The 13,990-nt window shown below is 43.2% G+C and overlaps 1 protein-coding gene across 1 annotated transcript in view; it reads left to right on the forward strand.

The window, feature by feature from the left end:
- The window catches only part of LOC130020537 (protein FAM13A-like), a 152,491-nt gene that overhangs the window by 122,201 nt on the left and 16,300 nt on the right, over positions 1–13,990 (forward strand). The window contains exon 6 of the mRNA XM_056111134.1: positions 9,055–9,141. Within this exon, the coding sequence (XP_055967109.1) occupies positions 9,055–9,141 (87 nt within the window). The remainder of the gene's footprint in view (positions 1–9,054; positions 9,142–13,990) is intronic.

Here is a 13,990-nt window from a genome sequence, read left to right on the forward strand (position 1 = left end):
GGTTCTCCAAAGGAAAGATAAGAGAACAAGATGTCGCCCAGCCGTGAATGTGGCCGCATGCTTCTGGGAGCCGGGTTTTATAGTCTCTGCGTCTTGGCCGTTGATGGGAACAACCTGGTGCTGGCAGCAGCTGGTGGGTGTGACGCCTACCTACTGGAAGATGGGGGGTCTGGGTGGAGAAGGCCCAGTCCCAATCCGAGTAGGCTTGGAGACCTCAGCCCCGGGACCTGCATGCCTGGGTTCCTCTGCCAGTTCTTTTATGCATGAAGCCCATCTGGACATGTGGAGAGTGGTCCCAGCATGGCCGTGGCTGGCTCCGGAGGTCCTCAGCTGCTGGGGCTCTGCTTGGGGCCGGGGGGGGGGAGGGAAGAGAAACTCAACCCTCCCCCCTCCAAGGGGCCCTGGTGAGGACAGCCAGGCGCGGGGGCAGAATACTGGCCCCAACTCAGATAAGAAAAAGAAAAGACATTCAAGCTGGATAGGAAGAACTAAAATGATCTCTTTGCAAATTACATAACTTTGTCTTTAGAAAACTTAAAATTCCAGGAAAAAAATGCTGTTAGCACTAATAAACAAATTGAATTTGCAAGAGAGAAAAATCAGTATTGTTACTACAGACAAAATATGGGAAGGAAATTAAAACATCTCATTCCCATTAGCAACAAAAAGAATAAACTACTCAGGACAAACAATTGGAAGAGGTGACTCTTTGACCCTGAAATTATAGACCATTAATCAAGGAAATTAAAGACGGTAGAGATAAATGCTCAGATCCCATTTTCCATGAATTAGAGGACTATTATTTCATTATCCATACTCAAGTCAGAAAAAGCACATGTAAATAACAGGACTAGAGAGATAATCCAGTGGGTAAGGCACTTGCCTTTAACAATTTCTGTTCAACAGAGGATAGAATATAAGCCAGTTTTTAGACAATATATGAAGTTATTATGTAAAGAACAAGCAGCAGCCCGGGGACTGTGAAGTCAGGTGTGCTACGAATATTTTCTTTTCTTTCCCACCCGTGATGTCGTGAGCAATTAACAGGACAAGGAGTTCCTGGGTCACTGTGGCTCTGAGCTTGAGTGAGACAGAGATTGAGCTCTGGGTGTTGCATCACTTTCCGGGAGGTAGTAAAAATCAGATTTGTGGGGGCCTGGCGTGAGGTTGTCTGGGTAGAGAGTTGGGGAAGCTGCCTGCAAAGAGTTTCCTCTTAAGGAAAGCCTTTCGGCAAGACAGGTACTGAAGAAGTGAGATAAGGGGGTATTTTAAGAACAAACAGAAGCAGTTCATTCCAGAGCACTCTTGTGATGTCGGGGTGGGGAGTGACCTCGTGGGGAGGGAAGGAGATATAACTCGGGGCAAAGTCCTTGAGGAGGTGATGGAGATAAGATCTTGGTTGAACCCGGTGATAGGTCCCGGCTGATCTTTGTAGCTAGAGGGAGCACAGAGATGGGACGGTGGAAACCGGGGTGTAACTGCCAGGTGCTCTGCTTCTCTCTTCCAGGGATGCAAGAAGGGAAGAAGGAAGGGAAGGGAATGGAGGAGAGGAAAGACAGGAAAGTCGAGTTGTTATTAAAGTGTGAAGTAACTGAAGAAGTGTAAAGTGTGAAGAAGGAGAGCAGGATTTCTCTTCCTGGTTTCTGGTCATCAGTGTGACATAAATTTAGCCGAGTCCATCATCTTTTCCTTCAACCCCCTGGTCCCAGCCCAGAAAAAGGCCCGTGACTGAATTCACCCAAGATCATTCCTTTACGAGGGGCGATCCTTGAGCTTGAGGAAGGAGATTCAAGGTTTTAACAAAGGAATGGCGGGTTGTGAAATGTTAGCGGGTTAAGGAGGGAATTGACCTGCTCTGGCTCAGAACTGGGCCCATACTTGGGTGACATGCTGGTCCCCTGCTCCCGGAGGGTCACTGTATTGTTCTCTTTTGGTTTGGGTCTGGTTTGGTTTCTTGGACTACACCCAACAGTGCTCAGGGTTTACTCCTGGCTCTGCACTCAGCTCACTCCTGGAGGGCTGGGGGGCCATATTCGGTACTGGGGACCCAACCCAGGTCAGCTGCATGCAAGGCAGGCATCCTACCCACTGCCCCACCTCTCCACTTCCTGGAGGGTCACCGTATGGGTGCTGAATTTAGTGGGCTTAGCCCACTAAATTGGGCTGGAGTGATAGCACAGTGGTAGGCATTTGCCTTGCATGTGGCCGACCCAGGTTTGATTCCTCCACCCCTCTCAGAGAGCCCGGCAAGCTACTGAGAGTATCCTGCCCATACGGCAGAGCCTGGCAAGCTCCCTATGGCGTATTCAATATGCTAAACACAGTTGCAGCAAGTCTCACAATGGAGACGTTACTGTTGCCCGCTCGAGCAAATTAATAAACAACGGGCGGACAGTGCTACAGTGGACAGCTCACTACAGCCCAGAGCCCCTGGACTCAATGACCGTCCATCCCCAGGCTCCCACCCCACCAAGGAGGGGCTCAAAGTCAGAAGGAATACACAGAGGACCACGAAGGCTTTGGAAGGGCTGGTATTCAATCCTGGAGGTGATGGTTACCTTCTTTATGTCAGAGCATCTTGCAGAACCTGCGCATTGATTCAGGGCCATGACTGACCACAACCTCTCACAGAGGAGGGAGCAAGAGGCTAGAAGCAAGAAAGCTGAAACCCAGTAAATACCACAGTTCCTTTGCTAAGGGCCCTGAAGGACAGTGAGCAGGGCCGGGCTCAGAGAGCATCTCAGGGGCACAGAGTGGCTTCCGGGGAGGGCAGCTTCTGCTTGGTGCTGGGCTGAGGGGCCTCTGAGTGCCTCTTACTTTTCCTGCCCTCTTAGCTGAAGAGGAAGGCCAACCGCGCTGTGATAAACAAGGTGTTTTTCCTTCCCCCATTGTCTGTTTAAATAGTGTTTTCAAGGTCCTGGTTTAAGCAGTCGGTCGCACAGACCATTAGCACGAGCTGTCAGCTGAGACCCTGGAGTGTCCAGTAAGTAGACACGGTGCTAACATGCGTGTCCAGCAATGCTGGACTCTGTTTGATTCCACTCTCCCTTGCCCAGTCCGGTCGCTCACAATAGGGCTCAGTTAATATTTGTCGAGTCGACTTTCATGTCCACAAAGAGTTTCATAAAAATTCAAACCATCACCCCTTCAGACTTTTCCCAAGATGTTCTTCTGAGGTTGTTCTGCCATCAGCTCAGCTTTATTCCCTTTGAAGCAGGACTAGGAGAATTTTCTTTAAATTGCCTTTTAGTGGGGAGAAACATATATAAAACAGGTTTCATAACATATATTTCAAATACCATAAAATTTACCTGTTTATCCCATTTATGGGTTTTTAATATGTTCACAAAGTGGCTCAATAATCATTACCTAATCTCATAGCGAGTTATCACATCCCCACCGCGAAAGATCCTGTAAGAGCAAATCAGTCAGCCATTTCACCACCCTCCTCCCAGCCTGACAACCACTCATCTACTGTCCTCCCGTTGTTCACCGATTTGCTCGAGCGCGCCCAGTAACGTCTTCATTTTGAGACTTGTCGTTACTGCGTTTGGCCTATTAAATACGTCACGGGTAGCTTGCCAGGCTTTGCCATGCGGGCGAGATACTCTCGGTAGCTTGCCAGACTCTCCGAGAGGGGCAGAGGAATCGAACCCAGCTCGGCCGGGCTGGCTGCGCGAAAGGCAAACGCCCTACCACTGTGCTATCGCGCTACTATCAGACTTAAATTGATTTGTTTGCTTCATCCATTTTAATTGTATTTTTTTTATTTAGTCACCACAATATTCCGCAGGTATTCTTGGTTGGGCTTTAGGCGTCCAGTGTTTCAGCACCCATCACTCCACCAGGGCCCAATTCCCTCCACCAGTATCCCCCTCATCCCTCCCCATCAGTCTGCTTCAATGAGAGGCGCTGTGTTTATTCTCTCCCCGCTTCCCTCTCTTTACCGCTGTCCCAGCGCGTTTAAGTCACACAAGCTGGCTCTGGTGCCAAGGACCACCCTGGTAAGCCAGGGAACTCCACAGCACGTCATATGCGTGAAGCTGTGTTTGGGTCTCAGACCTCATGTGGCATTCCTGTCCCTTCGAGTAATGGTTTCAGAGTTGAACAAGCCCCAGTGCTTCATTTTGGGTTGTTTTTTTGTTTGTTTGTTTTGAATAGTTGGGTATTGGACTGGAGCAATAGCACAGCAGGTAGGGCGTTTGCCTTGCACGCGGCCAACCTGGCCGACCCGAGTTCGATTCTTTTGCCCCTCTTGGAGAGCCCGGCAAGCTACTGAGAGTATCTCGCCTGCACAGCAAAGCCTGGCAAGCTCCTTGTGACATATTCAATATGTCAAAACACAGTCACAACAGCAAGTCTCACAATGGAGACGTTACTGGGCCTGCTCGAGCAAATCGATGAACAACGGGAGGACAGTGCTACAGTAGGGTAGAGTTGGGTATTAGCTCTGCTCTCTGACCATGTCATATTTTTGTTTATCTGTTTACCACTTGGTAGACATTTCATTCCCCCCCCACGTTTTGGCTCTCCTGAAGAATGCTTCTCTGAGCATCCATATCTTCAAGTCTTTGTGGAAACGTCTGATTTTAGTCATTCTTTACAAACACAAACATTTTATCTTCACAGTTTGTCTCAGGGGCTGGGAGTAGGGCTAAAGTGACAGATAATTGGCTGGCGGGAAGACCCAAGTTCTATCTCTGGCACCACATCTCTCCAAGGCCCTATCTGCTGGGGTCCTGGTAGCCCCAAGCACTTCAGGGACCCACACTGCTGACCAAGCGTTATCATTATCACCTCTCCAACTCTGTCATGTGTGGCCCCTATAAAAAATTTGCATCTCATATTTCCATGTATCTCACTTGTGTGTCTCTCATTTAATATGTTTTAAAAGAATCTGTGAAGACTTAATTAAGCTGTTGGTTGAATTCTTGAGGTTTTTCCCAGAAATGCAAGTAACTTGGGCCTAACAAAAAGATGTTCCCTGACTTCTGTGTCTTCTTGAGGTCTCGGTTCACTGAATGTCAGCATTCGACATTCCAGAACCAGGCAGGATGCTTGGAGTTTTTCTCCTGTTTCGTTTCATACGTCGTCTTTGAACAAAGAGAGTCTAAGAGGTTGAGGTTCTGGCCCCAACTTTTTATAGTGAGTTAGTTAGGCAACCAGGAAGCGCAGCGAGATCTCTTGACTTCCGGCTCAATGTCCTTCTGCAGAACTTTGCCTCTGCTCTCTGAATTTAAAATCATAAGCAAATGAGTCAGAAAGAGAGGGATAGACATAGAAAGATTGCATTCATCTGGGGAACATAAAGTAACAAAATAGGAGACTAACACCCAAGAATGGCCGAGATTAGTACCAGGAGGTTTGCTCCATGGCTTGGAGGCCAACCACACATGCTAGGGGTAAAGGGAGCTCAGATAGAGAAGGGAGCACCAAATAAAGGGTGTTGGGAGGATCCTCCCAGGATGGGAGAAACATGCTGAAAGTGGACTATTAGACCGAACATGATTGCCAGTCAATGCCTCTTTTGCAAACCACAACACCCAAATGAGAGAGAGAACAAAGGGGAATGCCCTGTCACAGAGGCAGAGTGGGTTGGGGAGGATGGGGGGTGAGAGGGATACTGGGATCTGTGGTAGTGGGAAATGGGCACTGGTGGAGGGATGGGTATTTGATCATTGTATAATTGAAACCCAAGCACAAAATTTGTAAATCTACAACTGTACCTCATTGTGTCTCACTAATAAAATAAATAAATAAATAAATAAATGAGCAAAAAGAAGAAAGAATGTAATGGTTGTGTGTGGCATTTTCAGATAAAAGTTTGTGGGAAATGATTTCAGAGTATTGCAGGGAAATACATACTTATCAGACTGTGCTTGCTAGTCCCCAGTTCAGAGAGGGAAAATGAAAAGGCAGAGTAATGAAGAAATCAGGCCTCTTTTAGTTTGTGTCTAAGGAAGGAAGAATTACAGGCATTTGTAAACAGTCGCAAACTAAGGTCAGCTATTCCTGTTAACTTCTCTCAGGAGTCAGCTTGGTCCCTTTTCATCACACAGGAGCTTTTATAGACTGGTAGCTTAAAAGGGGTCTTCGGATTAGGGATAATTATATTCTCCAAGTAGTTCAGCTGGGCAGTGGCTTATGCCGTTAAGCACTTGGACCATCTCCACGTCATGGATCAAGTTCGTCCAGCTCCCGGTGAGTCAGAAGCAGGGATGGTTCATTCACTTTTCCTGTAAGCAGGTACTGGAACTGGTGAGAAGGCGAGGCCCAGAACACGCTTCTCTGGGAACCTCAGAAATACCCACTGAGCTCCTTATGTGAGCTTAATGCTGTACCTGAACCCACAGGAAGCCGAGAGTATTGGCTGCACTGCAGCTCAGAAAACACCTTTGATCCCCTCTGAATCTGGACTGTCCAGAGAGCTGAGAACAGATGCTTGAACTGTCTTGGAACTGGGCGTGGGTCCCAATCCCAGCATCTCTCTGGTCTTGAAACTCAGGGCTCCCTCCCTCAGCCGACTCTCCTCTGGTAGAGCTGGAAGATACCTCTTTGGAAAGGCTTTAAAATACTGTGGCTTTACAGGTTAAGGAATTGCTCTTGTGAAATGAGAAGTAGTACACCCGTGGTGGTGAGCACTCAGGGTGTGTGGTTAACGCAGAGCCATCTGTGAGGTCTGTGCGACCTTGGACAATTACTCCACTTCTCTGGCATATGGTTATGTTGTCCTTGGAAGAGGAACGGCTGTCATAACTGCCATCTCTGAAGGCTGGCAGACAGGCACTGTGGCACTGTAGCACTGTCCTCCCATTGTTCATCGGGGATAAATGCTTATCAGTATCTGATACCCTAAATTTCAGGGACTAGTTACTGAAGGTTATTTTCTCTAGGGATATTTTAGTCTATTACTGTGCCTTCCTCTTAAGGATTAAAAGTACAACATATTTAGTAATATTGTAGAATAAACTTGTGTTTGAATTTTTTTTTCTTTTTGGGTCACACCTGGCGATGCACAGGGGTTACTCCCGGCTCTGCACTCAGGAATTACTCCTGGCGGTGCTCAGGGGACCCTATGGGATGCTGGGAATTGAACTCGGGTCGGCCGCGTGCAAACGCCCTACCCGCTGTGCTATCACTCCAGCCCCCTTGTGTTTGAATTTTATAATTTATTAGCTCTAAAGTGAACCAGTTGATAGGGTAGAGAATATGAGTGGTAGGATTGATGGGTGAAGCTATGAGATGCAAGAATAAAGATTATGGACCAGTTTTTTTTAATTTTATTTATTAGCTTTGTTGTCTGTAACCTTTATCTTTTTCTCTCTCAGTTTGGAAACAGAAATATGTCTATTTATCCCCAATGAAACGTTTCCAAGTTAATGACTACTAAGAATTAATTTTTTTAAAAACAAATTTCTTATTATTTTTGTTTATCCTGCATAAGTAATTAAGTTTATCAATTTCTTTGTATATTGCCTCTGTCATTTCTGCTATTACTTTTGCAAGTACAGTTTTTTCTTATTTTTCTTATTTTTGGTTATGGGGCCACATATGGCTGTGCGCATAACTACTTCTCAAGTACTATTTTAGAGAGAATTTAGGGCTAAAAGTCTAAGAATGTTTGAAGTGAGTACTTAGGGCGTTAGTATGAAATGATCACTGTGTAGTAGTGGTTTGCCAAACTATCTGAAGCATGACGGAATATTTCAGATGACGGAATATTTGTAGAGTCAGAATACATTTGAAAAATATTTTGTAAAATGTTAGGGTGGAGGGAAATTGATAACTCTCTTTGGTTGATGTTATCTTGGAGAATTAAATGTTCGATTTTCCAGCATAGGAACATGCTGCTTGTATGGTTCTAAGTAATATAGTCCTGTTGATGGGATGTTTCCTGGTTTCTGACAATTATCTACACCTACCGCATAGCCTTCTTATCTTCCTTCATGTTGTTAGTTGGCAAATAAGGACATGTCAGTCATCTTGTTATAGTCTTACTTCTTTACTAAGCAACTTCAATCCAAAAATGCCTGGTCAACATGGCAATAGTTCGCAGTTCTATTTTCTTACTTAATATTACTCACTCAGACTGGGAGTTTCGGTACTGTCTCAACAGAACAGTGAATGGCCCTCCTTAGGACTTTTGTCCTGATTCCTCACAGTTGAGTTTATTGTTGATAGCACCATTCAGGTGAATCCCCTGGTCATTATTGAGTTTCATTTATGTCTTAAACTTTGATGAATAGTTTACCATGGAAATGCAGGGAAGAAGAGCTGAATTACCATCTTGTTTTTAAAAATACAGTTCCCAGTGGGTTTTTTCTTTGTTTTTGGAATGTACCTGGTATGCAGAAATTACTCCTGTGCTCAGGGGTCACTCATGGGGAGACTTGGGAGATCCTATGGAATGCTGGGGATTGAACCTGGCTTGGTTGTGTGCAAGGCCCGTCTGCTGGCCTCTCTCTCCAGCTCCGATTCCCGTTTTTTTTTTTTTAATGTCAATTTTCCACCTGGAAATTGGAAACCATAACAAATGCCAGGCAATATGTTTTCATTTAAAAAAAGGACTTTAAGAAGCTGGAGCGATAGCACAGCGGGTAGGGTGTTTTCCTTGCATAAGGCCGACCCGGGTTTGATTCCCAGCATCCCATATGGTCCCCCAAGCACCACCAGGAGAAATTCCTGAGTGCATGAGCCAGGAGTAACCCCTGTGCATAGCACAAAATAAATAAATAAATAAATAAATAAATAAATAAAATAAAAAATAAAAAAAAGGACTTGGATAGGAAGAAAGAGAACCCCTGCAAGCCAGAGCACTGGGAAGTGTCCTACCCCAGTATTGGGTTGGAAAAGGAAAACTCCAGTGTGAAGTCAGATGATTCACCCACTCAGTATTTTCCTGTTAACAGTCCCAAAAGAAAGAAGGGGGAAAAGCAACAGCACCCCAACCCAGAAGTACCTGGTTTTCCTTACAGCTCAGCCTTCACTCCATTATCATATCTAGTTAGAATCCTCTTCTTTAGTCTTTAAGTTTCTTGTGTGTTTCTCTCATAGGAGGCCAGCTGCAGGAACTCCCTGCCTAGTCTTCAGGCAGAAGATGTGGAGAGAGACCTGCCGAAGCCGCCTTCTCCCAAGCCCCGTGTAAGTCTTGCTGTTCGCAGGCCGCCTGGGAATTAGAAAGGCACCTGATGTTCCTTCATTCCCATGTTCTTCGCTTGGGCTTCCTTCAGCCTTACTGAGGGGTGGGGTGGGGGCCCTTCACACTCAGCGCATGAGTCCAAGATTCTGTCGATCCAAGAGTTCTCAGGACACTCCTTTTTAATACAGTATTTTTTCGTCGTTGGCTTGACTTCTATTCAATTAGAACAGTCTCTAGCCTACCGCGTAGGAAATAATCAAAGGGACTTTGCAGATTATTTCTCGAACTTCAAGGTCACCTGTGGTTTTTCTTTTTACAAATCGAAGTCACATTTATTGATTTCCCATAATATAAAAATAATACACCATTAACAGAAAGCATCTTAGTAAAATTTGATGAAAAAAATTAAAATTATCAAACGTACAAGAAACTAAGGGGGTCTCATGTGAATAGTTTTGTTTATCTTATTGAAGGAAAATTCAAAATGCACCTAATTGTTTTGTCAGTGGGAAAAAAATATCTTTTTTTAATTTTTTAAATGTTTTGTATTTTTCGGTTTCAATTATACAATGTTCAAATACCCATCCATCCACCAGTGCCCATTGGAAAAAAATATCTTTATCTAAACTGTGTCATAAGAATTTGTTTGTCCAAACCTTTATTTAATTAATTAATTTTAAAATGAGTGGTTGTGTTAATTCTAGAACTCCTTCTCCAGACTATAATTTGCTCTTTTGGGCAAAACCTTTTCTCTGCTCTGATATTTTCTCACTACTGTAACATCTATAGAGTTATATCCCCCCCTAACCTAAGACAAAATATTCTCAAAACTTTCTTGAGTTCACTGTATGCAAAACGTAAAGTAACGCTACACTTTGATTCTTGTCTTAAAACACTTTATAGTGTTTATAGGTAATTTTGGTTCTGTATTGAAAGCCGATCACATACAGTATTGAGTCATCACTTAGTGAGGTCATTGTTTAGTGAAGTCGTTACTTTATCTTGTTTGTGAAAATAAGTTCTTCAGAGTATTTTTAAAGAAATAAAAAAACAGCAGTCATTATGGAATAAAAACATTCCAGTATGAGTTATTTTTCTGGTAAATTGCTGTAGTTATTTATTATGTCTTCCTTTTCAGATTTAAACTCGGTTCGGCTTTTTCGGGGTTTGTTTGTTTGTTTGCATTTTTTTGTGTTTGTTTTGGGGCCACACCTGGTGGTGTTCAGGGCTCTGCACTCAGGGGTCACTCCTGGTTCTGCACTCAGATATCACTCCGAGCTTGGGACCATATGTGGTGCCAGAGATCAGCTCTGGTTTGGCAAGATGCCTGGCAAGCTTGCTGGCCACTGTTCTATTTCTCTGGCCCCTCAAACAGGTTTTTTAATCTTTTATAGCAAAATAATTGTGTGTGCAAGCTTCATACAATTAATTCAAATGTATACTATAATTTTTTTGCTTTTAATAAAAAGTCACTGTGAAAAATATCCTCATGAAAGAGATAATATTTGTTTATTAAACTCATTTAATTGGTGTAATTACTCAAAGGTTAAAAAAACTTTAGATAAATCACTTCATAAATAAAAGGTAATCTTGAAAGTTGTCATTGAAAAATTGAACCCCTGTGGCTGGAGCGATAGCACAGCAGGGAGGGCATCTGCCTTGCACGCGGCCAACCGGGGTTCAATCCCCAGCATCCCATATAGTCCCCTGAGCACCGCCAGGAGTAATCCCTGAGCATCTCCAGTGTGACCCAAAAAGAAAAAGAAAATTGAATCCCACCACCACATACGGTCCCCTGAGCATCTCCAGGAGTGATCCCTGAGCACAGAGCCAGGAAGGCCAGCACTGTCAGGTGTTGGTCATTCCCAAACAAAAACAAAAAAAAATTGTTTAAATGGCTTCTGTTACTCTTAAATGTTCTTTGTTTGTAATTTTGGGGGCATATGCAGATTGAATAAATTCTCTTTTATCATACCCCCTCTGTCGCATGTAAACAAGCATATGTTTGCTTAAGGAAGCTAGACAGGGCTTCATTTAAGATTGGTAAAAAGAGGGTTTTTTTTTTAGAACACGTGTCAATGGTTAATTTATTTTAAGACACTGATTAGCCCTCTCAACACTGAAGATTACATTGATTGTTAACTCTTTTAAACAAGAGAGACATAATTTACATAGGCAAATTTTCAGGATTAGGACTACACTGAGAATTCTCAAAATTCTTGAAGGCTACACAGAATACAAGGAAATTGTATTTACTTGTATTATATAAAAATCAAACCAATCACAGTGAACTACCATCTTAGAGAGTAAAGGCAATTCAAAATTCTCTCTGGAGTGATAAAACTTAGCAGCTATGAATTCTTTCTAAGTGAAAATGGTTTCTTCCAATTATCATAGGGAATGGTGAGATTTCTTTTTTTTTTTTTTTTTTTTTTTTGCTTTTTGGTTTTTGGGTCACACCCGGCGATGCTCAGAGGTTACTCCTGGCCTTGCACTCAGGAATCACTCCTGGCGGTGCTCAGGGGACCATATGGGATGCTGGGAATCGAACCTGGGTCGGCTGTGTGCAAGGCAAATGCCCTACCCGCTGTGCTATTGCTCCAGCCCCGGGAATGGTGAGATTTCTAAATAAAAAATTTATGTGAATTAACTGTTTATTGAATTTAATTCATAATTGCAGAAAAAGTGGAAAAACTGTCAAAATGAAAAACAAATGTCTTTTTTATTTTTTAAATTAAACTAAATTAATTTTTTAATTGTTCACACTAATTTATTACATTTAATATTCCAACACCAATCCCACCACTATTACACCTTCCCACCAGGTTGGTGAAATTTTTTCTGAATCTCAAAAACTAACATGTGAGCTCTGGACATCTTAAGGTACTCTATTCATCCTTTCAGCAAGATTTAATCATAATTTAATTTTTCTCCCAGCTGATCTCTGAAAGCTAAAGCTAAGAAGTCTTCAGAATAAGTGAAGTGTGCCCAAGAAAATGGTTCAGTGAGTCTTGAGGTAGAGGCTAGTCCAGTATTGAAGTCATTCCACTGGGCTCCATGGCTTACTTTCTTAGAAAAAAAAAATTTGGACTGTATTATTTGTTGTTTTAGCTACTGGATGATCTTGTACAAAATCCATCAACTTTGCTTCCAATTTTGATAGTTACCTTGGATTTTTTTGTAGCTGTGTATTGCCATTTATTTTTTTAATTCTTTTTTTATTTTATAAAGTAGTTCACAATATTTGATGACATTTAATATTCCAACCCCAATCCCACCACCATGACACCTTCCCACCACCATATTTTGGATGTTTCTGTTTCAAACCCCAATCCCTGCCCCAAAGCAGAACCGAAATAATATATTTTGTGTTGTTAGTTATGAAAAACCGCTGAAAATACTACCAAAAAAGTGTCCTAAGAGGAAAGAGTGTGAAGATTGTTATATTTTACCCAGGGGCTATTAAGCAGTTCTATAAGAGATCACTAACATGTTGTTAAAGGTTGAGACTTGTATGCATATATATATATATATATATTATATATATATATATATATATTCCGTAAAAAAATATTTCCCTCTAAGATTGGCTGCCCCCTATTTTGTTTGTTTGTTTGTTTGTTTGTTTGTTTTTGAAATAATGTAGGGGTACTGCTATTTATTCAGCCATTGATTAAGCTTTTTGAATTGGGCACGAACTCCAGGCCTCCTACTTTGAACCCCATCCAATGTGGTATAATACTCCTGGAGTATGGGTGGTGTGAGGTATGAGCCATCCAGGAAAACGTTCATTTGTGGGTGAGGCTCAGCCCGAGTGTGGGGAGAGCGGCCGTGAGCCTGGCGGCGGTTGAGTTCTGGAGGTTTTTGGCTGCCGGGGCTGGGTCCCTTGGGGCGGGGAGGGTGGTCTCACCCTCCCCCCCTTCTAGGGTGCCCCGAATGAGAGAGCCTGGATTGCGGTTTCATGAGGAATTTTAGTTAGCATTTCAGTTTAGCTGGCAGATCAATTTTTATGAGTGCTAGCACCTTTTCCGTGACCAACCAATGTAACTCTCCATTTTCTCAGTTCTCTGTCACTGTCACTGTCCTCCCGTTGTTCATCGATTTGCTCGAGCGGGCCCAGTAACGTCTCCACTGGAGACTTTGTTCTCTGTAGTGTTTCTTAATTCTTTCGATTAATCATAATTTCTTCTAAGTTATCTTTATGTAGCTCACCACTCATAAAGATTGTAAATGCAAAATTTGAATCTTCAAACTTCGTTGCTGATATTTAGTGATGAACTAATAACTTTCTTATTTTTTTACTAATATTTTTCTTGGCTTTCTAGAAACCATGTCAAATTTCACTACTTCCAGTTTTTTTTCCATAAAATTTCCTTTGCTTTCTTCGTATGTAATCATCTCATGTAGGAATAGTAGTGCCTTTAATATAGGGGTTTTTTTTGGGGGGGGGGGTTGGTGGGGTTTTTTTTTGTTTTGTTTTTGTTTTTGTTTTTGCTTTTTGGGTCACACCCGGCAATGCACAGGGGTTACTCCTGGCTCATGCACTCAGGAATTACCACTGGCGGTGCTCGGGGGACCATATGGGGTGGTGGGAATCGAACCCAGGTCGGCTGTGTGCAAGGCAAACGCCTTATCTGCAATGCTATCGCTCCAGCTCCCATAGGGTTTTTCTTTTTTAACTGAAACTGAGAAAACATCTCTGCCGGGTTTAAATAGGATACTGAGAGACACTAAGTACCTGGCGGTTAACTTGGTGGAACTTGTGTTTACGGCAGAGGAAGGAGTCAGTGTGTCTCTCTGCTTCCTCGATCCTCGTTCCCTTCTTTCAACCTCACGCCAGCATCAGTAACC

Source organism: Sorex fumeus, unplaced genomic scaffold (genome assembly GCF_029834395.1).
Source record: "Sorex fumeus unplaced genomic scaffold, SorFum_2.1 ptg000013l, whole genome shotgun sequence".
NCBI lineage: Eukaryota > Metazoa > Chordata > Mammalia > Eulipotyphla > Soricidae > Sorex > Sorex fumeus.